Here is a 27,123-nt window from a genome sequence, read left to right as displayed (position 1 = left end):
GACGCCCAGCATATTATCCCCCCCCCCCCGCCGTCTCTGTCTAGAGTCAGGTCCGTGCTCTGCTCAGCACACCTCCGTGACCGTCCTTTTCTTAGCTTAGCGCTCTGTTCCTGTTTTCTAGGTTTCAGGCACTACGGGATGTGAGGTGACACTCACTTTAAATATGTTCACACGCTCGGGTGGCCCCCTGAAAGCTTTACGGAAGGAGGCGAGGGAGAAACTTGGTTGCTGCAGCACAGATGTGGAGTGAGGAGGGGCTTCCGCTCGCTAAGTGGAAAAAGTTTGGGGTGCACAGGGGTACTGCCGGGCCTGCCCTGGGGTGCGTGTTCTTGTCCTAAATTAATGTCGCGGAAGCACCGCCTTTTCCAAGTTGAAATACATTCCTTGAAAGGCCATTTATTAGAACATTGCAAACACAAGTTCGGGACTCTCCTTAAATCCTTAAGTTCAGCTCCTGGCCCAGCCGCTCAACCCAAATCACCTTCTGAGGTCTTCCAAGATAACCCAAGGTCAGCCAAAGCCAATAGTGTCTTCCTAGAATTGTCAGCTTTATTCAAAACCGTATTCTCCATACTAACATTAGGCTCATTCTGGTCTCAGATGCTAAGGATTTGTTCCTTCTAGGTTATCTGTTTTCTGGATCTTCAGGGTCCCACCTGCAGCAGTTCCCTTTAGAGATGGTTCCAACACCAATCAACAGAAACCCTTGTCTGAGCATGAGTAACTTCCCTAGGCCAACCTCTCAACTCTCTTTACTTTGAAGCTGTACACCTCTTGTTGCCAGGCCTTCAGCTGTAGTCGCCATGGTAAAGTGCCACCTCAGTTCTTGATTCTCATCCTCTTGCTGCTGCATAGTATTTTGGTTTCTGTAAACAAAAGATAAGTCACTCTGACTCTGTACTAAGCCCTTTACTTTCGTTAAACTTCTAAGTGTATATATTTTCTACTTAGGTTACATTTATTTAATAGTGTTCCTTTCGTTACCCTTGACCCTTCTCTCTTCATCTTTGATCAAATGCAGGTCAGACCAAACTGTACATCTACGCAGGTCAGTACTGCCTGCTGGTCAAAACCCGGTGGCAGTGCCACTGTGCTCCACCTGCTCTTCTTATCCCAACTCCACACGGCATTGTGGGCTCCAGTCCTGCAACCCCCTGGTAGAACTACTTGTCTCCCAACCCCAATTCTTATGTGTCATCATTCTCAAAAGGACGTCATTTCTTCTTTTTAAGATGTCTGTCATTCTTCAGTATTCCATCCAGTGCATTTCTCCAAAGGACTTTCCATGGAGCGCATGTAAACTGGCTCCTGTGGGCTAGTTTGTTTTCCTCCTCCTCCCTTGTGAACCTGCAGCTTCATGTGACAATGTGCCCTAGGTCATCTTTATCTGCATACAAATTTGTGGCAGACTCTGGCCAGCAGAGTCCACCTGTTGTGGCTGACGATGAGAATGAATGCACAGCAGACAGCAATCCTGTGGAGAAAAAGGGAACGGCACTACTGCTGTCTCAGGGAGAGAGTTCCTGTGGTGCCTTGGCCACTCTCTCAAGAGGGCAGCACCCTGACCCTTGTCTAGACAGGCTTTTATTGTTTTCCTGGGGTCTTACATCAGAGAAAGATTTATTATCTATTACATAGAATATTATTGTCTACATTTTAGGTACAATCAAGGAAATGAAAGTAACATGCAGAGGGGAATGGCAATGAGCCAATTAGCTGAGTCCTTGGGAGAACTCATACAAGCTTTGGAAATTACCTTGAAGATAGACAGTACACATTTGTTGTTTTAGACCAGGATGATGGAGTTTTAGCAAGAGCAAGCCATAACAATCTGTATGCATTGTCTAGGCCTGATTCCCATGGGAAAACTCAATTTGAAGGTCTGACTCCTGCCCACCACTTCGCTTCTGTAGGTTTTCCATACAGAGCTGAGTCACATTTGCCAGACTAAAACAAACCGGTCCCCTACGCAAATTCCTGTAAATTCACAGGTTTATCTACGAATATGTCCTAGATGAGCCCTTTGGAAAGGCACCTGTCTAGATAGTCGGAAAACCTCTTGGATCTTCCACAGAAACCCATGCATCTCCCTATCCCCACAACAGTATGCACTTAAAACATCCTTTATTTAATCTTGATTGTATTTTTTCCATTGCCCTTTAGTCTCCTTACACCTCCCTCCCTCTGGCAGTCACCACATGGTTGCCCATGTCCCTGAGTCTTTTTATTATTTGAAACATTTTTAATACTAACTGTATGTATTGAAACTTCACCTCATTCTGTGTGCATTTTTTTTTCAGGATCCCCCCATGGCTGTAACTCTTGGACTCCGAATGGAGGAAATGATTTTTAATCTTGCTGATACACATTTATTTTTTAATGATTTAGAGGTAAGACTTTTAAAGGGTAAGAGTAGTTGTATCCAACTGTTAGAACTTGTAGATGGTCTCTATAAACCAGATAACCTCAAGAAACCTGAAAGATAGAAATTCAGCTTAAGAGAACAGTAAAGCTTCTGTGAAAGGGAGACAGTGCCTATGCAAATATAAGCAAAAGCTATTTAGTTCATGAATTATACCTATGTACTGTCACCTATTTAGAATGAAAATATCTCAGACGGTCTCCTTTGCTGTCCATATTGTGACCTCTCTTCTCCACTGCTCTGAGTTTTTCTAATGTCTTGACCACAACCCATTTGCACCTTTGGAAATAGCATTAGCTTTTCCAGGACAGAGACCAGGATATCCTTTAGGTTGATCACTGGACAGTAGTCACAAATACTGTTCAGGGTACTGGCAAGGGTCCTTGAGTTTGCAGATAACCTGCCACCTAACTCTAGACAAGGAGACCCTTCCTCATTTCCTCCCCTTTCAGATGAAATAGTGCTGGGGTATTTACATCGCACAGCTGACTGGTTCCACTGCATTTGTTTTCACTCTCTCTCTACTTTTTCTTTCCATCTCCAACCTGAAATGAAGAGAAAGTAAAACTACAACAAAATGAAAGGACCCAAGAAAAAAAAAGCTTCAGGATAGCTTAATAGGTACCGTAATAAGGTGTATGATCTGGGTGCTAATGACCTGAGCCACTAGGCATTTGGACAATAAAATTTGAAATAACCCAGCAGGTTGGGCACAAGGCAGGCATGCCTCTCAGTCAAGCACCACTACGCTGAAAGATTTCTCTCTCTCTCTTTTTAAATGTCATATTTATAATTTGTTTTTATCTCATGGTTGTAGAGTGGAAGGAAAGTGTTCATCTGTAATATTATGAAGAGATTTTTATTACTAAACCCTCAGCTTATGTTCAACATTTTATATCAGAATCTCTATTACTTAATGAACAGCCTTTTGAAATCAGTGTTCGCCACACTCTTTTGTAGCAGCAGAATTATTGGGTTCCCAGGTGGGAAAGTCACGTGTAAGGTCCCCTGTCAGCCAAGTGGGAGAAGTGGGATGGGAAACTCTGGGGTCTTGTCTTATTTCTGCCCCTACCCTATGCCAAAATTCACGGAAGTACATGTGAAAGAAATGCCAAGCTAGTCCTGAGTAAGTTGTTTTGTTTTGTTTTTAATTGAGAAGGTCTTAAATCCGATTTGGGTTAGAGAGGAGACATAGAGCAAAACCTGTGTTGTTCGGTACGCCTCGTGAGTGTGCGTGTCGGGATGGGTGCCGTAGCCCTGTGTTGATTTCTCTTCAGTGAGTCACCCTTTTTCCTGGATAATAAACTCACTGTCTGTTTAAAGAGGTTTTATTTTTTTTCCTTAATGGACATATGAAAGATTAATGTTTCTAGGCAAGTGTTCCAGTTTCATAATAAGAAATCATTATCACCTCTCCAAAACCTGATTTAAAGTAATCTTGCTACTGATCCCTGCCTAGTGTACAGAATGGTTTTACATATACATGATAATAGGAAACACATTTTAACCTTTTTGGAACTTGAATTTTTTTATATAGAGTGATAACTTCTTAGTTTTTTCTGTTGGTTAGAATGGATTACCCTCATTCTAAAGAGAATTCTAAGATTATTAGTCCTTTCAAACCTATAAAAGACAAAAAAAGGAAGTTTTATGTGGCTTTATCCAAATTTTATGGGTTTTATTTCATTTTATTAATTATTTTTTACTAGAAATAAATGGAATAAGTGACCTATTTGCTGTTTTACTGGCACATTGGAAGACAGATGGAATAAATTTGCCACCCAACTTTTAACAGAACTCTAATGTGCGAACACCAAAGTAGCATATGATGAATTTGCAAACACCTTCATCAAGTTTGACGTGAATATTTGCATATCAGAAACACGTGCTATAGTACTTTAAGCATTTTAATTTGGGGCTAGATACTATACAGAATATATTTTTAAAATACTTGGCAGGATCTTTGGTAGATATATTAACTGAGAAAATATTGGTATTGACTTTCTTTCCTTGACTATAGCTTTTCAGTTATGCTTTAGAATGTGGTAAAATTTTATTTGAGCCAAACACTAAAACCTAGTGTGCAACTTCCCTTAGTAAAAAGAAATGATTGGGTCTCTTGCATATAAACGGATTGAGTTCTCATCCATGCCCACGCACACGCATGCCACACTGAACACGCACATTCAGAAGACCTACCCTAGGAGACTCAGAAGGTTATTACTGACCTAAAGTGAGATAAATTCGAAAGCTAATAAAATCTAAACAACAGCTTTCGAGGCCATTCAGTGCAGTTCCATACATACCCACTCCCCTTCCGCATTGAGTTGGAAAGCCAACTTTACTTTCACCGGATTCTTGTTTTAGTGAACCTCCTCTAAGCAAACATTGTCCTGAGCCTCATAACTGATATTAAACTATTTTTGTTTCTGACACAGAGAATTCCTCAAGAGAGTAACTCCGTCATTACCCTATCATGGTTTTTTTTCCCCCTTGTGTATTTAATCTCTCAAGGTTTCTTTTCTTAACCTAAAAAAATCTAATTTGAGCCTCAAATCCTTCCATGGACGCTGCAACATGTGTAGTAGCAGCTGCTCTCTCATAATTCCTCAGAAGACACAGATTTAAATCCCCGTGTAGAGACTGGACTACTTCCTGCCCAACTGCAGAGGCTCTGCTCCCCCGAAGGAGGGAGGGCTCTACTCCAATAAGATGTTTTTTCAGTTAAAATAACTTCCAGAAAAGAAGGCGCCCAGGAGCCTGGCTCCAGAAGTGAGAGTAGACTGCTGCGGATTATAATTGATAAAGATCAGTGGCCGCGTTGCAGTCACCTTATAAAGCAAAATTAAAGAATTTCAGATTAGTGCCGAATTATCCCAAATGTTTGAGTTCTTTTACTAACGTTTGTTAAAGCCAAATGATTGTTGCACTGGTTTTAGCCTTTCGGGGTTGGTCAAAATCATTCCTGCAAAGTCCCTTTGAGCGAAAGAAAATTAATTGAAGAACAATTATTTAGATTTTTCTGAAAAGTATAAGTGATTGAAGTTCAGGTTTCTTTCACTGGACTGTAATTCTTGGGCTAGAGTCCAGAATCAACAAGCATAGCTAACTAGGCATAAATTTAAGGAGAAGTTCCATTTGGAAAAGCCTCAAACGTAACTTCAAATATGAAGCTCACGGTCCAATAAGTTTGATATACTGATGTCCTCAAGAGTAAAAAAAATAAGTTTGGGGGCAAAATGTATAAATTAATCATGTGAGTTAATACTTGAAATGTCAGAGGAATTTCTCTAAAAATTAGGATGAGAGGATATTAAATATAGAAATAACATCTAATTACCAGGGTAAGTCATAAAAATTTCCTCCAAACTTTTTTGGGGATGTTATTAGTTTGTTTAAAAGAGGGACATGGAAATTATTTGCCTGATGAAAGATTGTAGAACTCATTTCTGGTAGAAATGAGCGGCCTGGTGTGATGCCAATCCAAAGGTGATTTAATTCAGGCTTCATGCTCACCGAGAATGTCACCATCTCCAAGTAAGAAATAATCCTTGTCGTCTAGACCTACTTCGCTGCCTCCGAATTTTAGGAGAAGAAATTTATTTCCAACTTTTATGCTAACTGGTTAAATCTTTTGGCTCTTTCCTTTGGAGCCCAAGCAGCTACTACTGTTGCTTGCAGTACTTTTCCCTGAGACTTTTCTGGAAGCATAATACCTCCTTTAGTTAAAGTCTGGGCTGTAGTCCTTTCAAACAATAGTCTGTCAAAAGGGAGAGGAAGCTTTCTAAATGCTTGTCCTGCCTCAGGGGCCTGTGGCTCTTCTTGCCCACTCTCTCACCCTCCCCCCCACCCCATCCTGATAAAAGTATCTTCTCACAATTCTTACTATCTAGAATGTTGTTTTATATCACCATAGCTTTGTGTTAGAAAATTGAAATGACTGTGGTCATTCTGTCAAATACTATGATTTGTCTAGACTTCTGCCATTTATCCAACTAAGAATTGCTGAGTGATTACTCTGTGACAGATGGCACTGTCAGTGGAGGGGAGGGGGGTGTCACCAGGTGACCCAAACACCCGCCTCAGGGAGCTTCCAGCCACATTAGCTCTACTGGTCCCTTTCTTACCCGTGAATATAGGTGGAGATTTATTCAAAATGTTCCTAACCCATAATTGATGTAAATCACATGAACCTTTAAAATTAATGTACCATAATGTATTAATGTAAAATTAATGTATTTTCAACTTACATACTAAAGTTGTATTGGTTGGGCTAGTTGTTAAGGTTTTTATATTTTTCAAAGAAACTAGTGAGAAAAGCTGCAGATGAGATATTAAATATTTCACTATCAGATATTTTCACATCCCACAATGAGGACAAATAGTAGATGAAAAGCCTTTTCTTTTTAGGGTGACATCTTATTTGCAAAGTTTATAATTTTTAATTGGTTTTGAGTGGTAAGCACTATGCATGCAGTCAGGATCTGAGAGAATGACTGAAGTAATTTGAGGGAGATAGAAGCCCAAAAGGCTAAAACATATTGAACCTGAGGTCAGTAAGTGCTAAGTTTTTAATGCCTTAGCCAGACTTGACCCTTCGCTTGTGTACAATAGTAAAGAAGGACAGTGAAGAAGAACTGAGTCCTTACACAGGAAAGTCACCACTACATTTGTTCTGAGAGCTCTGTGTCACGTCAGACCAGTTGTCCAGGGTCCATCCCTGAAGTTTATTCTCCTCTGGGTTTGTAGCACATTGGATGTGGTAAATCCTCAGTATTTTTAAGGTTTGTTTTGTTTTTTTTTTTAGTTTAAAGATTTTAAAACTCGAACAAAAGGAAAAAAGACAACATAAGCATCTGTGCTTATTAGCATTTTTCCCCTGTGTTAAAAGACCAGGACTTAAAATGACGCCCTCATGGTTCCTCCGTGGGATCTCGGGCCCCATGCAAGGCAGGAAGCCATAGAACTAACTCTCCCCAGAGCCCACCGGCGTCGTCAGGCCTCTGGGCAAATATAAGGAACAGCAACCACCGAGGCTCTGGGACCAGACAGTTCTGTGTCCTCAGCTCAGCCTTGCTGCATTTAGCTCGTCAGTACGCACAGCCAGGGCGGAGAAATGGCTGAAAGGGAACACCAGTTATTAGTACAAAGATTCAAAAGAGAATTTCTTATCAACAGTCTTAAGACTAAAACCATTTTTAAAGTTGCACTAAAGAAACCCACATGCCATACGTTTTCAGGCCCCCTTCTAGGGCGCTCTGCTGGATTTCAGTTTTTACAGAGTAGAAATGGTGCCCTTTCTCAGCAGGAGAGGATGGCATATGTGGGCAAATGCTGCCCTCTGCTGGCCATAACCTGATAATAATGGAAAGACAGCAAAACTTTCACATATGGTGGCAGGCATCATTTGAAAAACATAACTTTTCTAATGTTTTTAACAGGAGTGTGATCAAGTTCATATAGATGATGTTTCCTCTGATGATAATGGTCAGGACTTAAGGTAAGCCGTGCCTTTTAGTATGCTATTTCCTACAGAAATTTAACTATGGAGTTTTGCACATGTAATTATTTCTTTTATCTCTTTTTAATATATTTTGGGTGTTGCAGTACCTACAGTTTTGCAACTGATGGCTTCCATGCAGCTGCAAGTAGTGCAAACCTTTGTTTGCCAACAGGTGTAAGAGGAGGGGTGGACTGGATGAGGAAGTTGGCTTTTCGTTACAGAAGAGTAAAAGAATTATACAACACCTACAAGAACAATGTCGGAGGTACGTGTGGCTTTTTAAATCTGACAAAGGCACTAGAGATAGAGGTAGAATCTGAACTATCCTACTGTGAAATAAATTATCAGGAGGCCATGCTGACCTACATTGATCCAGAAGTTTAAGTTTAATCTTGGAGTGGGGATGGAAACATAACTGCCACGTAGAATGTGCAGCTTCGTCAAACGCCCTGGGAATGTACAGTTCCCAGGTATTTGCTCCAGATCAACAGAAGGACCTTTAGTTTACCTTCTTCAGCTGGGACTGTACCAGTGAAACCCAGCAGGGCAGCTGAGGAGGCCGCGGGAACACCTGCGCAGAGGAGCGCTCCAGGCTCGGAAACGGAGCTGTTAGCAAGCCTTACCTTTCTGGGGTCCTACCGAAAACAAATACGAACGTGCTTTCTGTCACTTCGAAGACTTCCAGCAGTCTGTTTTATCCTTTAAAAAATTTCCTGTTAGCCGACAGTAATCTTTCCCACATATTGTGTAAACTATGACTATCGCCACAGTTTTCATGAGTTCCAGTACTTTCTAGGTATTATCTCAGTCCTTTTATGCCCACTGATACCTTACAGGTGAGCAAAACCTGTGACATCAAAACTAAGATCGGGAATGTGTTTTTTTACCTAATAAACCTTGATGATATCTTATTATTAGGATCAATTTGGGGTCAAGCTCCTAAGGTCAGCCATGAGGTCACACAAGAGTTTTCTTCCAGGGAGTTTTTTGTTTCTTTTTTGAAAAAGGAAAAAAAAATGATGAATGGGGAGCATAAACCAGAAGTAAAATTAAATGATACATCTAAATGCACTTGTGCATACTATACATATATACATGTATAGCCACATGCATGTCAAAGAATACAGTACAGGGAATAGTATGTTTTTCTCTAGTACTTTCATTAGACACACCTGTTCTCATCAGGAAGGTGGGGCTGCACGTCCGTCACCTTGTCCCCAGTGCCTTGAGGTACGTAACAGATGCTCAGTAACTGCCAGAGAAGGAAAAAATGTAGAACCACAGACAGTAATAGTGTTAGAACCGAAAGGGAGCCTCCATGTGGAAAACCTTCATTTCCAAATGAGACACAGGCCCCTGCGGGCACCGACTTGCCCACGGTCCAGGGGAGACACCTCATGTTTCCCAGTTCATTTCAATACTCTGTACAAAACATTTTTATCAAAATTGAGTAAATAGGTATTATTATATTTAAAATCAGCTGTGGGCCCTGGCTGGTGTAGCTCAGTGGATTGAGCGCGGGCCTGCGAACCACATGATCACGGTTCGATTCCCAGTCAGGGCACATGCCTGGGTTGCAGGCCGGTTCCCTGCAGGCCAGTTCCCAGCAGGGGATGCACAAAAGGCAACCATACATTAATGTTTCTCTCCCTCTCTCCTTCCCCCACTTCCCCTCTAAAGATAAATAAATAATAAAATATTTTTAAAAAATAAAATAAAATAAAATCAGCTGTGGGCAATGTGTTTAACTTTAAAATAAATATCCTTTTGGAAAATCTGAATGTTTAATATAAAGATATGTTATTGTTTCTTTTTGAAGTGTTACTAAAATTATTTCTAAGGTAACAAGATTACTAATAAATAATCTTATATCTTAAAAAGTTTAAACAGTAACAGGAGAGTTCATTTTCAGTGGCAGGTTAGCATCTCTATATTAGAATAAGGACAAGTGAGGCTTTGTAGAAACTATAAATTTTGATTTTAAAAAATTACCCACCTATATATATATGTGTGTGTTTCCAGTATTCCAAAATGCAATTAAAATAAGAAACTTTCTTTTATAATGGATTTGCATATCTTGTTTTACCGTAAAAAGAAGGGCTTAAAATGAAAAACCAGGATGCCTATTTCTTTTCTTATCATAACTTCAATACAGTCACTAACCATTGTCTAAAACTGTGTCCTATGCTTCAGGATTTTCAACACAATTTTTAACTTCTTATAAAACAAAGTATTTATTCTGGCTTTAATACCAATATTAGAAGCATTCTATGAGCTACATATGATAAAGCCATTTTACGGGTTCCAAGTGGTAAGGACCGTGATGATTAAGAAGCTAAACCTTTTCAGAGAGCCACACCATTCGAGGTCCTGTCACCCTCATGTGAGGCTGGCAGCCCCCAACCCCCCCCAGACCTGCCGCAGCACAGCCTGGAGAGGGGCCCAGGCGTGCGTGGGCCACAGCAGCTCAGGGGATCACATCCCCAGGGGCCACCTTCTGGGTTCAGGGAGGGCAGACACTGACCGACCTTCTCACTGTTACAGCCCAGTGCCTGACATCTAGAAGTTGGTCAGTACATATGTGAGGAATGAATAAATGGATAATCAGTTCTGAAATAAAGGATCAGTGCTGATATGAGTCAGTATCTCTCTCCATTCCTGACACAGGCGGGAATAAAAATGATCGGTGCTAGACAGCAGGGAGATGAACGGGGGTGTCTTTGGGAAAGGTTCCCTCCTGACTCTGCCTTGCTCTCGGTGTTGCAGGACTCCTTGGCCCGGCCAAGAGAGACGCGTGGCTGCAGCTAAGGGCAGAGATCGAAGGCCTGACTGACTCCTGGCTAACAAATGCACTCAAGTCTTTATCAATCATTAGTACTAGGTGAGTGGTATTGTTGCCGTTTCTCTGTTTATTGTTTTGAAGATATAGTCCTAATAGCACAGCACATATGAGAATGTTTTAATTCCTAGATTCTGTTAGCATCTTAAGGGACCTAACAGTTCACCAAGTCCCATGATTTTGGTGTGGGTGTGTGTTTTGGGGTGAAGGATGGGGGTTGTCACTCCTTGGGGTGACCAGGAGATCCCATCTCTCACCCTTCTCTCCTCATGTCCACAAATAATACCCCTGGAAAGAGCATGTGACTGCTAATAAAAAAGGGTATCACTGCTGGTGAGGAAGCACAGACGGCACAAATAAAACAATGCTGCTTATACAAAGAGTGGGCGTGTTAAGTCCTTGTGTCGTTATAGACAATATGCATGACTCAAATGCATCACAAAAGGAAGAGAAAAATCTCAAAACATTGTAACCTTTGTGTTTCCTGAACTAAACGGTGAAGTGCTGACTTATAGTCTCAATACTGTAATTGAATAGACTTGTAACTATTGAGCACCATGTGCAATAAATGCTAATGAATGAAATAATATATAGATCTGGAAAGACATGGCCAGTAGGGTGGGGATGAATCTTTGTACTATTCCATTCCTTCGTTTTATATCCAGGTTAGATGAGTACACAAGAGCCTGCTTAGAAAAGTGTGGGCAACACAAAAGTCACAAAAAAAGAGGGTATTTAGACTGAATGAGTCGGGATACAGAAAAACATTGGCAGGGTAAAAGGAAGAGAGGCCACTGTTCAGAACACGGAGTAAACAGGTGTGTGTCCAATCCTGCGCTCGACTTCTGTCCACCGGTCATGACCAGCAACTGCCCGACGTGGCAGAGGCCAGGTGGGGAGGGGAAGGGTGGGAGAGCAGCTTCCTGGGTCAGACTGGGGAAGCCAGGACAGAGCACTTTGCCCAGTTCTGAGCACGCATCCCAATGGGCGTGACACATCTGAAGCATCGTGTGTCTCGGTGGCCAGAGGGTTCAGGCTGTGGAAGCCACATGAAAGGAACAGTTGGAGGGGGAAACCACTGAGTTCATTCTGAAGAACAGTCTTGTGCGGAACAATACCACCGATGCAGCTGCTGGAGATGTCGGGCTGAACATGAGTTACATTTCTCCGCGTCGGTGAAGGAGAGAAACAGGATGGCTGAGTGGGGAAGGTTCCTGCTCCATGCGAGGACCTAACAGTCACAGGTGCTCTGACAGCAAGACTTGCTGCCTCGTGATCTCTGGAGCTGCTGACACGGAGACCAGCGGTCCAGAGAGCTGAGATGTGAGGACAACTGAGCCCCTGAAATTGTGGGCAAAGTGCGGTGAATGTGCGGTTCTCTGGGCAGGAGTGCAACAACTTTTACTATTTCTGAAAAGAGTCTCCTAGGTGGCTAAAAACCTGCATTATTATACAGATTATATACATGTTGTATAGAATGTAGTTGCATGGAGACTACTATTAAACACATGGCCTTAAAAGAACTACACAAATGTGTGCTTTTTAAGAAATCAGGCATAACAAGGAAAGGAAGGGTGATGTACGTCATTATGCACCGAAGATTGAAGTGCGTGAAATGTGCGAAGTTGTTCACCTGAGTTACCCAGCCGGTGATTTTCACAAGATGTCTGGATACCAGAAAAACAGACGCTTATACGAAACATGGCTGAATCAGGAGTCAGAGCCTTCAGCAAAGTTTGTACCCTGTGACTCTAAGTCTCCTGTGAATAGGGTCAAAGGACATAATAAATGTTTCGGGAAAATTATACATGAGGTGGCATTATTTATAATATTGAGAAATCAAAAACCATCTAAGTGACCAAACTTAACTTTAAAAAATGATGGTGTAGCCACATGAAAGAGTACTTTGTACATGTTATGTTTTGTTGGGAGACGGGAAATAATAGACAGCCTGACAAATGAATGGGCTCATGTTATGCAGAAATGGAAAAAGGTAGAATGCAATCGTACGCACACAGTGTGACCCTAATGGGAAAAGTCTGTGTGCAGACAGGAACTCCGCAAGTGAGTGTGCAGAAGCAGGAGCCGTTACGCATCTCTGGGTGGTGAGAGAACCGATGCTTTTCGTCTTCTTCTTTATTTTTGTCTCTGCTTTACAAATATACAACGCAGGTTATAAATATGGTCAGTGTTTGTAAGTTAAAAAAGAAATGGTGTAAGTCAGCCGATCGCAGGGTAAGTGCCAAAGCAAGAGTTCAAAGCCACATCTCTAAACTAAGAAGTCTCTGCCTTGTTTTGTTCTACCAAGTTTTCATTCTGCAATCTTCCTTTATATGTGACATTGAATAGCATCTTCTTTTGGCAAAATAGTATGTAAAACTTTAAGTGCCACATTACAGTAATGTGTGTCTGTATCATTCTTCATAATTTGCCGTTGTTTGGGAAGTTTCTGTCTGATAATAGGCAAATCGGGTCTTTTTTCCTCATCAGTAAAATTCAGGATTATAGTGACGATATTTATTAAACTTCTGCCTCTAGAACCCACTTTCTTTATCTCCTGTAAGTGGATAGCATCATCATTTGCTCCAGGGCTCAGAGCTCCTATTATAAATAAAACCAGATGTCTATGGAGATCATCGAAAAATGAAAATCTTACAAAAGGTCATTCTTATCAAGGTGTTGTCATTGTTTTTGAGGGAACTGCAGTTTTTCCTTACAAATGACATGTGAAAGAATCTAGGCCTAATAGTGAATGTGAGGGCTGTAGCTGCCCCGGATGAATCCACACTCGACTTGCTCTTCTAAGTTGCTGTTGAGGCCCGGTTCCTGAAAATGAATCTAGAGAATTCTAGAGAATGTTTGGCAGCCCCCACGAATATGCACAGAAGGCTGGCGGTGCAGAATGTCTGACAGAGAAAGGTCCACAGCATCATGCCTTCTGATTCCCAGTTTCACAGGTGTGGTTTGGGGGTCCCTCAAAGCAGGATGCTCCCATTCCCTGCAGTCCCTTCTCCCCGGATCTCCAATTCACAGCTCTTCCTGCTCTCTGGGAGTTTCTTTATTTTCCTCCACCCCAGTACTTTCATGAAAGAAATAGCTGTAAATTTCAGAATGGGGATCTCGCTCTCAAAGGATAGAGTGTTTTTGGAGGATTAAAACTTCCGCCATTCAGCACAATTTGCCTTTGGTGTTGCTGAAGAGAAGATTCAGGGATCCCTTCTGGGCTACGTAAGGATCCCTCCATTTTTTCTCCTTCGGGACCCTTTATCATCCACCAGCCCCTCGATGGGACTCTCTGCACTGTTACTCATGCAAAATCCAGGAACTCCGGTTGCCCACCCTCTCGCTTTCTTCCTATCTGTGTCCTCTACTCTTCCAGGGTCTGAAAACGGGGGCACTGAGCTCTAGCACCCTAAAAAACACCAGCTCTGGAGTTATTTATTTATTTATGCTCTGGATGCTTTTAAAAATCAAAGTTAGGCCATCTTCCCTCTGATAATCTTCTCATGGTTGCTAAAGGCTGAGGTAGGTATTCTTCTCTGAGGTTCCAGAAGGACCTGATGAGATATTTATAATTTTACAGAACACATTTAATATTGCAGGTGTCTATTTACGTGTCTCTCTCCATAGCCATCTGTGACCCAGAGGGAGAGAAAAACATCATATACCCACAAGTTCTTCTTGCCCATTTCCTTCTGTGTCCCCCATTTTGAGGAGTATTCCTAGCGTCTATCATGGTGCCTGCCAGGTGGTAGGCAGTCCTTGAGTGATAGAAGGTTAGGTTATCAGGTGCTGTTTATTATGGAATTGAGAGACCACAGTGGTAGTTTAAAATTTGTACTGATAGACTCTATTTAGTACTAGAAAACAAATGTGCATATTTCCTCCCTGTCTTAGGAGTAACTGCGTAAATGTCTTGGTAACGACGACCCAACTGATCCCAGCTCTTGCGAAGGTTCTGCTCTATAGTTTAGGAGGTGCTTTCCCCATTGAGAATATTTACAGTGCAACTAAAATAGGTAAGACGATTGCTTCTAAATCTGTATGAAATGTGTTCACTTCTGTGTTTGGGGGATTTTCTTGATGTGTGTCTCTGAATGAGTCCCTGTTTCATAAATTTTGCTGTTAGAATATTAAGCAAATTCGGGTAGCCCTCAGTACCAAAGTCCCCTGCAATTCATTATACCCGGGCAAATTTTATGAAAACTGTTGCCCAAACTCAGCATCTGGATCATTCTGACTCATTATGTACCTATCTATCATGACATCACATGCTATCTGAATAATACATGGAATTTCTATCCACGGTATTTAATGTTTTACTCAATATGGTACATAATATTTTATCCTTGCGTGTATAATCTGAATTTAACACAAAAATCCTATTTTGGCAGAGGAGTATCAGATGGATTGAAGTAGTGTCCTTAATTTCTGGAAAAAAGTTGATTTCATGAATTAGAAAACATACTTGGAACAATCATAACACAGGAATGACTGGAAACCCACATTTCCAGAAATGCTCAGTAGCAGTTAGAGGACCACAGCCTTGCTTGTTTTGGGCATGTCTATCTGTGGGGCCGTCTTGGGCTTTCAAGTGCCTTTCATGCACTAAGACGTCTAGTAAACTTGCAAAAACAAAACTTCATCAAGCCTGCCATCCTGAAAGAGTTAAAAGAAAACAGCTCAAGTATTCCCTGTCTGTCAAGGAAATGGCTGGGGAAATAGATGGGTTGTATAACTTGGCCTGAAGGTCAACAAATTTAGGCTCTGGCACTTTGGCAACAGAAGTTCAAAATCCTAAAATCCCCTCCCAAAAATAACCTGCCCTGGGCCTTGTGGAGCTTTGACACTGACTGAGGCAAAAGGAGGCCCGGCTGCAGCTGTTTCGGGACCACAGTGAGCGAGGGCAGAGCTTTGGTCAGGCCAGTCCTACCTCGTAATAAGCACTAAGTTCAGAGCCCCGATGTTGACCCCTGTCATTTTTACATAAGTGTCTGTATTCGTGCGAGCAGGATTAATACACAGAACTTTGCTTTACAACAAACCAAATAGTTTTATTTGAGGATAAACATTTCTTCTAGGAAAGACAATATTTTTCTTATTGGCAAATTATTCCAAGCATTTAATCTGAAAAAATCATTTTCATTTTTTCATTTAAGCCATTAATTTTTTTTGAAACTCTCAGATTAAGACACATGGCAAAGTGTAACCATGACTACATGAACATTCTGGGAATGAAATTCAGAGAACTGTGCCAAGGTCACAAAGATGAAGAGCTCGTAGAAATTCCATGGTATTATTCCCATAGTGCAGTCAGAGGGCACTATGTCCCCAAGGCTGTGGCTCAAACAGCACCCAGTTCACTGAGTCTGAGCAGACTAGCTCCCAGCCACTTGAAGAAAAATTATGTATCAAGGTAAATTCACATCTTAATATCCCTCTTTCCTTATGGGTGAACCTTTGCCAGTTCACAGTATTTTCAGCTGGCTTACCAATACTATTTTTTTAAAAACTGGATAAAATTGATATATGGAATGGAGAGGTAAGTGTTCAAACTTACAGTTGCTTATAAGGTTGTTCGGATATCCTTTTGGTACAGCAGGAGATACTAACATTTTCTCTCGGTCAAATGCTTAACCCTACAGATTTTTCGAAGCATGGAAGACATTTATTGAACAATCTGTCCCGAGTACAGACTTCCGTTATTCAAACGTATTTGTTGATTTCATGAACCCAGAGATTGGAAGCTAGTTTAAGTGATTGATTGATGCTCAAGAGAAATGCATTTAACACCGTATCTGAATCTTTAGGTTAATGAATGCAATGGCTGGAAGAATAAGCAGTGCGTTGTCTTTCAGGCAAGGAAAGCTGTTTTGAGCGTATAGTGTCCAGATTTGGCACTAACATAACTTATGTTGTGATTGGAGATGGCCGGGATGAGGAACATGCCGCTAACCAGGTAACTTCACTCTGAACTTTATCTCGTTTATCTTCCAGGAAAAGAAAGTTGCTTTGAACGAATAATGCAAAGGTTTGGCAGAAAAGTAGTGTATGTGGTAATTGGGGATGGTGTAGAAGAAGAACAGGCAGCAAAAAAGGTAACCGTCTCCAACAACGTTGGTGTGGTACTTCTGGTGCAAGCTTTTTTGTTTGCATTCCTGTCGTTTGGTCCAATGGCACCTTGATAAATGATGTAAATTTATAGATTCAAAGTGGTAAGAGCATGAGAAAGTCAATACTTACATTCAAATAAACCATTTGGAGTCTAGCATTTTTTTTGCCTGAAATTCAATAGGAAATACAGGAAAATTTATATGTATTTGTGTGTGTATGTATAACACACATTGATGTGATGGGCTGTAAGAAAGAAGGGGAAAATATAACCATTTTTAAGCACGCAGAATTTCACAATACAAAGAAGTTTAATGAGCTTTATAGAAAATCCTGGGATTCGGTTCTTACCCTTTTCCCCATCCGTTCTCTATGCCATCTGGTCCTTGTGAGTGGCTAGCAGTGCCTCTGCTCCCTGATGACAAATGCTAGGGTAGATTTAATAGCTGAGGCAGAAGCCGATGTGAGAAAATTTAATAAGTGTTATTGGAATGGGATGTACTATTTAGATCCCTTTGTGCCAACCTGTTGTAGAGACTTAGAGGCCACATGCCTCACATCTTCTACAAGAGCGTTGTCTATTTTGGTGAGCCATTGGTACATGCATGAAGCCAAGCAGCTGGCTTTGAACATATTCAGAAGATCTCATAAGCCTTTTCATCTGGCCCATATTTCTGCAGAAGAAATCAAGGCAGTTAAAAAACTATTAAATAGTTGGTCTAAGATCAAAAGAGGAATGATATCAGGATTGGCCCAGACACGGGACTATCAGTCAACACAGCAGAGATTTACTGCTTCCTTCTTTGAATGATAGCAAAACTATTATCTAGCCAGGATAAAAGTGATATCATTTATAAAACAAAGCAAAATGATGAATTAATATTTCGAAACAATGACATATCCACTTACATTGTTTCACATAGAAAGAATGTTGCCCTCCGTATCCTGAGGAGATTTCAAATCATCATCTAATAAACTTTTCACTAAACACTTACATGTGCTGAAGTGCTTACCTGATTTTTGTTTTCAAAAAATAACGACACAACCAGCATCCTCTATAACTTTAGAGCTTTCGTAAAAAGGGACAGGAAGTGATTTGTGTGCATAGTCAATTCAAACCCAGCAAAATGGAGAAAGGGAAAGAGCACGCCCTTGAGAAGGTCTGGCTATGTGTTGGAAGCCATTGACCTTGAGAGAACCTGGCAGGCTCAGCTTCCCACAAAGCACCTCGGTCCTAGTCAGTGTCAGCGACCCTGAAAGCACACCAGCTCAGCGGATGCAGCCTCAAGAAGCACAACTTTCTTTGCTGACTGCTGTTTGAATTCCTTCCAGCTGCACTCAGTGCAGACACCTTCTGGAGTTTGTCAGTGTCCTGAGTCCATGTTTCTGTGTTCGTATTGGCACCATAAGAACACGCAGCAAATACCAGTGAACGCGGCCACTGCGGCGAAGATTTTATTGCTCGTGTCTTTTATTTAGCCTATGTGGAATTCACATATGGTTGTGTGAAGGCTAATAAAATTCACCTTTCCAAACCTGAAACAGTACATGCCTTAGAAAATTGAAACATATACCCCAGTTATCCATGACATGAAGAATTAGATTTGGGGTGCCAGTGGTTATAGCTTCTGCTTTGCACCTAAAACTTCAGGAGACAAGGCATGACTCCAAGAGCATGAGAACCTCGGATAGAATGCTGTTTCCAAATGGTTGTTTATGTAGGTGCAGTTTTGGTGATGGTGAAGGCTTATCGTTCTATTTTGAAACACAGGTGGCTGGTTTCTGTAGTACCCATAATGCATGCCTTTCTTTGAATGTAGCTGAAATCGCATGTGCAGAAATATTAAGTATTACTTTGTTATTACAAATAGATCTGAGCTGAATGAAAAAGAAAGTACTTCTGAGTGAATTTCTGTGTTTAATTTGATCTAAAAACATAGGGGTTAAATTGAAGAAGAAATTTCAAAGTTTAGGAAATGTATAAGTACACTCCCCTATAGAAATATATAATACAAACCATATTTGTAATTTTAAATTTTCTAGAAGCCGCCTTTTTAAAAAGTAAAATTGGATAGAATTAACTTTAGTAATATACTTTAACCCAATATATCCAAAATGTACTATCTCAGCACCTAACAATTATAAAAATTATTAATAAGATATTTACATCCTTTTTTTACATCCTAAGTCTTTGAAACTCAATCTGTGTTTTGAACTGGAAAAGCCACATTTTAAGCACTCAGTGCCCCCATGGGACTGGTGGCTATCATTCTAGACAGCAAAGAATTATATAGCAATCGTGATTAGTACTTTAATGTTTAACTTTTGTGATAAAATTTATTCCCCATTTTTATACAAATGCATTTTCCTTATATACATAAATACATATTATATATACATATATATATTTTATAAGATGTCATCAATCAAAACTTACAAATAATGCTTTGATTTTGTTCATTGCTTCAGTGCAGAGTTCCTTTGTTTTATTATCACTCACAGAGGAGTCATTTTATACATTTTTTTCCTATCATACCCTTCTAGGAAATTTCGATACCATATGTATACCAGAGACTGGCAAATCTCTGTGGGACCACAAGCCATTGGGGTGTCTAAGGCTCTATGCCCCATAAAAACCCAGTGCTGTGTCCTCGAGTGTGTCTCCCCCAGCGAGCGTGGTCGCTAGAGCATCTCTCAGTCCCGTCAGTGAAGCAGGTCAGGCAGCTCCAGCCGCCCCAGAGCAGTAGGAAAGTTGGCCGTCCTACATCATTTTCTACCCTATCCTCCTACAGTCCAGCTGCAAGTTACTCTTTCACCCAGAAAGGGATTCACTCTTTTCCTCTCAGAAGGGCAAAAGACCTTGGGCTTGGGAAGTTTATCCCGTTCCAGTGTTATTTTTAACTGAGAGGTGAAAGGTGGGGAGTGAGGCAGTGATTAAAACTCACCTCCCATCAGCTGCCTAGGATTTTGAGGCCATGCTGCTTTCCCAGGTGCTGCTGTGGGTGGTGTCCTTGCAGAATCAGTGTTAAGCTACCTAAGAAATCCCCGTATTTGCTTTTCCTATCATTGCAATCCAGTTCAGATCTATTTCTCTGTTATTGCGACAATGCCATATTGATGCTACCAAGCCTTCATATATGATCATCCCTGTGTTAAACTCCCTCCCTTGAACTTGGGTGGACTACACATCCTTGTGTGTATGGCTGCTTCATTGAGACAACAGTGGTGATCTCTCTCCATTCCTTCCCCTTCTCTCTCCCACCCCACCCCCTTAACCACACAGCACAACATGCCCTTCTGGAGGATATCCAGTCACTCAGACCTCTTGGCTCTACATCAAGCACTGGAATTAGAATATTTGTAACTGTGTTCTCTAGCTGGAGATCCGTTGTTTTTTTTTTTAATATTTCAAGTACACTGAATTTTTATGTGTGATTCAATGCCTCTGGCTTTACACATATAAATTGTCTTAAAGGATGATATCATATTTGGAATGAAACTTCCAGAATGAAGAATTCAGATTGCTGAATGGAATTAAACTTTAGTGCTACAGAAAGGAAGCTCTATGGTCTTATATTTACAACACTTTAATGATTTAACAAAAAAATAATAATCTGTGGAGGTTGCTGGTACATACGGAATGAGTCCTAACTGGAATTAACAGCTTTAGCACAGAGCACAGAGCGAAGCAGCACCACGTGCTCCGTCTGACAAGGTGGTTTGCAACGACATTCCTCAACATGGGAGATCCTCTCGGCCCTGAGGTTTGAATCTGACTTTAGCCTACCTAGCCCAGAAAATCTGAATTGGAATGCACTCAGACTGTGTAAGGACAGTCCTGTCTACACCTGTAATTTGTGTAAATTATTGATGAAAATAATTTACTGTGACTTTATTAGCAGCTGACTTTGAAAGTGGATGCAATTTTTCTTTCATTTGTCGGGGAGGGACGAGGGAGGGGAAATGGGAATCTGATATCGTCTCTTTTTTTAAGTTTGGCGAACAGAACGTTCATACTGATGTGTTGTGCCTTAAAGACGAGACAGCATTTGTGTGTTACAATGTAACTTTGGTTGAGAATCTCTGTAGATAATGAAAAACAAAAACCTTTGTGATCTTAACATGACCAAATTTAAAATTCAAGCTATCAGAGCTTAATACTACATCAGCAAGAAACTATTTGTTGCTATAAGAAAACAATAATAATAAAAGAAAGCTTGTGTTTTATTTGGGTTCTTAATAATTCCAATAATTATATGAGGCAACTATTAGTGCATCCAACCAGAAGCAGGAGGTTTGGGAAAGACTGTGGGACCTTTACTTAGAAAGTGAAATGTGTGTCGAAGTCCTGAGCATCCTTTCAACCGTTTTATTGGAGAAAACTAAGAGCCATATTCATGAGGACTTGTACTGTTTTAAGTTTGGCTTTTTGATAAGTGTAAGTTGCATAGAAGAAAATATTTTTATAAAAATGATAAGCGAGTATCACCCAAACTTTCTTAGAATAAGCCAGGAAGACAGCTTGAAATTCACATTTGAGTAAACATGGCTGACAATAAAGCTAAGAGCACATTTTTCCAATGCCATTGCAAAAATGAAACATCCCTGGTAGTGGAAGGTGGATGCCCCAGATGGCTTCTTAGGAAAAAAGTGACTCAATGAAAATTTTACCTAGAATATCATCGTAAAATAAATCAGCAAGTGAGCCGCATCTTGGCAGCAGTACTGAAATTACAACAGTGGAATAGTACCTGGTTCTCTGTCTTGACACATCAATCCAGTTTCCCTCCACTGGAGACCTGCATATCTTAGTTTCTGCCTGCACTGTTACTGCACAATGAACCGCATTCATTGCAAGGGGAACCTGGCATCGTTGTGTTTGCATGTTTTTTTCTCTTGGTGTGTAGCCCATGTTAGGAACATGATACAGGTTCTCCTGTCATTTTGTGTGACATGATTTCCCTTGTGGAAATTTAAGCCTTCACGATCTAGGAGTGTTTGCATGATGTCTGCACCTGCAGTCCTGTATTTAAAATGTCATAACGTGGGACTGGAGTCCAGCCACCAGCCAGCGCCCTAACCTGAGGCTGGTTGTGATAGCTTCACCCTCTGAGGTGGCTTCGGTGGCTCCCCTAAGGTCAGTGCTTTGCACACCGATCACAACACTCGGTGTAGAAATGTGATTTTATTTTTCAGGCTATAAACCTGTATTTCTCTACTAAATGTGAAGGCCATGTTTACACTGGGCAGAAGGAGAGTGAGATCCAATTTTACATCCGATTGTGAATTCATCATGCAAACCTTAAACTTGACACTTTGTAGCCTTTGGCTACCTCTGCCCTAAGTACAGTTGCAGACAAATTAAGGTGGGAATGCTAATAATAATAATAATAATTCTATGTTTCTGTTAGCCTTTAGCTTGAAAATAACAGTTTAAAAATTAAAGAGCTGCATTGATTATCAATAATTATATTTTGTGCACTAAAATCTTAAATATTTATTACTGTGAATAAAACAAAATTATCTTTACTGTATGGCCAGTTTCTTTAAATGACAGAATTGTGGCATTACATCCAAATTTTTCATTCTTTTTCATATCAAGCAAGCAAGGCTTCTTATGCTGCTAAGCCTGCAGGTGCAGAGAGGGACAAGCCCTCAGAGAGCAAAGAAAAGGGTCGCTGATTGCCTCACCCTGTGCTGTTTCTCACACCCAGCTTCTCCTCTGATTGTGTGTTCAGAAAAGGCTGCCAGCACAAAACCTGAAGGCTAGGTCAAAGGAGAAGAGCTTGTTTGTCACACCAGTGGAGCAGGCCAAGGAACCAGCATCACAGCTGGTCACGTGACTTTGAGCATGCTCAGAATAGAACCCTTCCCTTCCCACCTTAGTAACAGAAGATCCTCTTCCTTTCTGATGTGGAAAAAAGTTAACCAACAAGCAACCAGCCCCTTTGGCAATATCCGCATTCTATTTACTTGTAAAATATTGTGCCTTATGGTAAACAAGTTTGAAAAATATTCTGCAACTTAAATGAGTTTATGGCTACTTCATGTACAAGTGTGGTATATGACTGGGAAAGGTAACTATCTTGTGTTGCACCTGAAATATCAAGATAGGTCGTCCTGGTGTAATATTAGAGCATACAAGATTAAGTCATGATGCCCCAGAGAAAGTTTGTAAATCAAACTTAGAGGCAAAATAAAACATTTAGAATCATGCAGTTTGTGCACAAAAAGTAGATAATAACTCTAAAAAAATTTTCCCCTGGTCTCTGGTGAACTAAGATGCAAAATAGTGTCAACAGCATTCTTTGGTATGGGTTTTTTACAGCTCATTTGTTTATGACAAGCCTACATTCTCAGTGAATATGGCGTTTAGTATTTCTTTAAAAAAAAAACAAACTTAAGCATCATGAGCCAAAGTTGCATTTTGACTCCTTACTATGGTAGCATGATGGAGATCTCACAGTCAAAGTCAAGGGTTTCTGTTATGTATTAGTAAAATATAGATTATGGGGGCCTACATAATTTAAAGAAATGTAAATTAATATTAAAAGCTTGTAAAAATATGTACATCTTTACTATTTCTCAATAAATACCTTTGGAAATGTTTTCATTTTCTTCACCATCCAATGTTGTAGAGTTTTGGTTGTATATATTTAGCTTGACTCTAAATAATGTGAAATTTGTGTTTAGGTTTCTTGATTTATCCTTACTTTCCATTTTTTTGTGCCTAAATTGCATAATTTGCACTTAAGGCAAGCTAGGTTGTAACGCAGTAAAATGTAACTAAGACTACAAGAGGGTTGGTATACTGAAAAGATGTGAGTTGTGTAGTTGTTTACATAGAGGTACTACATTCAGGTATAATGAATAATGTAGTCCTAGTTTATTAATGATAAAAATAATGCCTTTCAGACTATTTAAAGCAAGTCCCCTTGAGATGAATATAGACATAGTTTAGCCCTGACCACATGGCTTGGTTGGTTAGAGCATCATCCTGATAAACCAGGGTTGCTGGTTGAAACCCCTTCTCGCCCCCTCCCCCGCCCCGATCAGGGCACATACAAGAAGCAACCAATGAATGCATAAGTAAGTAGAACAACAAATCAGTGTTTCTCTCTCTCTCTCTCTCCCCCCTGCCTCCCTTCCTCCTTCCCTTCCTTTCTAGAATATAAACATAGCTTCCAAGTAGCTTCCAAGAGAAATGGAGTGTTTTTCTGAAATAGATTCAACAGCTTCTTCTTATCTTGGGTATAGTATTATTTGCAAATCTGTTGCAGTGTAAACAAGGCAGATTTCAGAACCTCCTTCTTAACTTTTAAAACGTTAGCCTCTGAATTGAGGTAGTTTGGAAAAAAGGTTATTCATGAGCTGAGAATGATCTTCTGGAGAGAAAAAAAAACAAGTTTATAATGAATCAGTAACTGTTGCTTCTTCCCCCCCTTTTCCTTTTTTATTTTTAAAAACAGTATGCAACATCAGTAGGTTTAGTTGACTTAAATCACTTAAAGCCACAAAATATCACAAAAATGATATGTTTGACAATTGTTATGATTTTGAGTTCCAGAAGCAAAAAAATAAATAAAAGAAAGAAAGAGAGATGTATGATTTCCCTTAGTGAGCAAAAGCTAACCCATCTGTATACATTTGCATTCTTTTTAAAAAATCAGTTATTGTGCATAATGGTATAAAAGTACATATAGTTTCATTCCCAGATCACTACTCAAATCAGTCTCAAATTTGACCAGGCCAAGGTCAATTCTGGAGATGTACTGTGGTCAACAAAGATGCTTCCTCAGAGCATCAAGGGGGAAAATGATCCAGGTTCTGACTTTCAGTGCCTTTCTCACATCCAGAGAAACTTCCAGAACTGTATCAGCACACAATTTGCAAAATGGCCGAACATAATGTGCTAAGGAATGTCTGATACAATAGGTATTTCTATACAAGCCAGATGGTTATTTTACCTCTCCATAAAATACTATTTGATAGAGGTTTGTGGGAACACTCTCTGTGACTGAAGGTCACTTTTATTATCCTCTATAGTCATGAAATCTTAGACTTTGTGTTTGGTGGCTGCTATGAAGTTGTCTGTCTAGCTGTCTGGTGAACTTTCAGTGAAAATACTTGGAATTAATGAGGAAACAGAGGAGCCAACCAGTAAATCAGTCTCCACAGAACCATAGCAGGGTAGGGCTGACCGTGAACTCATCACACTCCTGACCCTACACCTCAGGTTAATAGTGCACAGAGGCACCTAAGCAGCCCTTGAGGGAAAGATTCTCAAGATGTAACTCTGAGGTCAAAGTGGAGAAGGCCAGGGAAAGAGGGATCGGAAGCATCTTAACAAAGTAGAAAACATATGAGAGAGTATAGATAAGCAAGAGAAGTAGAATGGTATGCTCAAGGAACCGCAAATAAGTGTTTCCAGAGGACAGAATAAAGAGAGGGACCAGCAACAAATGAGACTAGAAAGTAAACAAGGGCCAGATCATGAGGATTTTCAATACAATTAGTGAGTTTTTACTTTATCCTGAGATCTGTCGGTGTCAAATAAAAGATTTGAAAGGTAAACAAAGGAATTATTTGTCTGGATTTGCACTCGATAACAGTTCCTCTGGCCACACAGTGGAGATTCAGGATTCAAAGAGGCTGGCACGGGATTTCTGGAGCGTTGGTGATAGTTTCTTGATGGCAACAGCCATGAGTGTGGAGAAGAGTGCACAGATCCAAAGAGCCGAAGATGCTAATGGTTAGGATTGAGCATTTGTTGCTGCTTCTTGGGTCCCCTGACCTCTAGGTCTCCCGTTTGGAAAATTTGGTGCATGAAGTGTAGTTCACAGAGTTCAGAAACACTAAAGAATGAAAAGCAAACTCTAGTTGCTATTTTTATTGCTGTTGGTGGGGTTGTGACTGGAGAGAGATTAAGTCCAATATGGGGCACTATTCATTTGCAGGTGGTGGTGGACCTCAAGAGTTGTCCAATGGGAAGATGGATTTGTAACAATTTCCTCGTGGTTTGTTAAATACCTTGCCATCTCCTAATGACATTATTCTGAGTCAATAAAATTCCAAATAATTTTATCAGATAACATGAGTCATCTAAAAAGCATATACCATTTGTGCAACCTTATGGCAGCAGGGATGAAAGCTGTGAATGATGGCGGTAATGTAGAGTGTGTGTGAATGGTGAACACCAGAGAAAGTTATTTGGGGTTACTGTTGATTTAACACCCTGTTTCCTCATCTCCAACCTTACCCATATTTCCAGTAAAAATAATGAATCTGGATTTACATCCTTGCAGAAATTCAAATGCTTCTATGAACTTTCAGTTGGTGCATTGTGTACCAGTTATCATGAGCTTATGTCTGCTTGGAAACAAACATGACGTTTCTAATTTATATGCCAAAAAAGAGCAATTAGAGAAAGCTCTACAACAGAGTAATGGGTGATTTATTCATTTGCTCTGAGGCAGATTAATGTATTCCAAAAAATATGACCTTCATTAAACTACATGTGGAATGAACTGTTTCAGGAGAGTGGGCAAGAAGAACTTGTACATGAAATTAAAATCAGTGCCCAATAAACACATATAAAACAATCCTAAATTAAATTATTTCCATATTAGTTATGGGAACAGCAAGGACTGGGATGAGAGAAACACTAATGAGAGCTTTGTAAAAAAGGTGGTATAATGGATCATTTTTTAAAACTCTCATTTAGAGCAGCAATTTTCAACCTTTTTCATCTCATGGCACACAAAAACTAATTACTGAAATTCTGCAGCACACCAAAAAGTATATTTTTGCCAATATAACAAAAAATATGTATAATTCTGAACCATTCACACCGGATGACTCTTGTTGTGTTGGGTGTTGTCATTTTTTTAATTTGAAAATCTAAGGGATAAAGAGGTTAGTGCCCCTGACTAAATAGTCAGATATTACGTTTTTAAAATTCTTGCATCACACAGGTTGAAAGTTGCTGATTTAGAGTTTTACAAACAACAAGTGCATTTTTCAAATGTTGAAGAGCTGCTGCTCTCCTAAATAAAACCTAGCGCCATAAACAATTACCACTTTTGGCAATATATGTTCTCAACATGCTTCTTTTCTCAGAAATTGGTTTTAAAGAATGGAAAAGGGAACATTTCCCTTCTGTCTGTGCATATCAGAGTTACTCATTCATGTACCTCTCTCCCTATCCACAAAGCCCTTATTATTTGTTGTAATTTTACTCATCCAACC

The 27,123-nt window shown here is 40.2% G+C and overlaps 1 protein-coding gene and 1 pseudogene across 5 annotated transcripts in view; one reads left to right on the top strand and one right to left on the bottom strand.

The window, feature by feature from the left end:
• Nucleotides 1-23,463, top strand: part of EYA4 (EYA transcriptional coactivator and phosphatase 4) — a 250,553-nt gene extending 227,090 nt beyond the window's left edge. For 3 of the 5 annotated variants that reach the window (XM_037132776.2, XM_037132773.2, XM_053664948.1), the window contains 7 exons: nt 2,301-2,390; nt 7,864-7,922; nt 8,030-8,190; nt 10,692-10,806; nt 14,662-14,783; nt 16,762-16,862; nt 20,159-23,463. In XM_037132776.2, coding sequence (XP_036988671.2) covers nt 2,301-2,390; nt 7,864-7,922; nt 8,030-8,190; nt 10,692-10,806; nt 14,662-14,783; nt 16,762-16,862; nt 20,159-20,239 — 729 coding nt within the window. In that variant the 3' untranslated portion in view covers nt 20,240-23,463. Of the gene's footprint in view, nt 1-2,300; nt 2,391-7,863; nt 7,923-8,029; nt 8,191-10,691; nt 10,807-14,661; nt 14,784-16,622; nt 16,724-16,761; nt 16,863-20,158 lie in introns of all 5 variants that reach the window. The other 2 variants (XM_037132775.2, XM_037132774.2) reach the window with 1 other exon arrangement.
• On the bottom strand, nt 5,922-7,743 carry LOC119039945 (10 kDa heat shock protein, mitochondrial-like; annotated as a pseudogene).
• Nucleotides 23,464-27,123: the final 3,660 nt, after the last annotated feature.

This window comes from Artibeus jamaicensis, unplaced genomic scaffold (assembly GCF_021234435.1).
Source record: "Artibeus jamaicensis isolate MK-2021 breed Jamaican fruit bat unplaced genomic scaffold, CSHL_Jam_final contig_387, whole genome shotgun sequence".
Classification (NCBI taxonomy): domain Eukaryota; kingdom Metazoa; phylum Chordata; class Mammalia; order Chiroptera; family Phyllostomidae; genus Artibeus; species Artibeus jamaicensis.
This window is presented reverse-complemented; position numbering and strand designations above follow the sequence as displayed.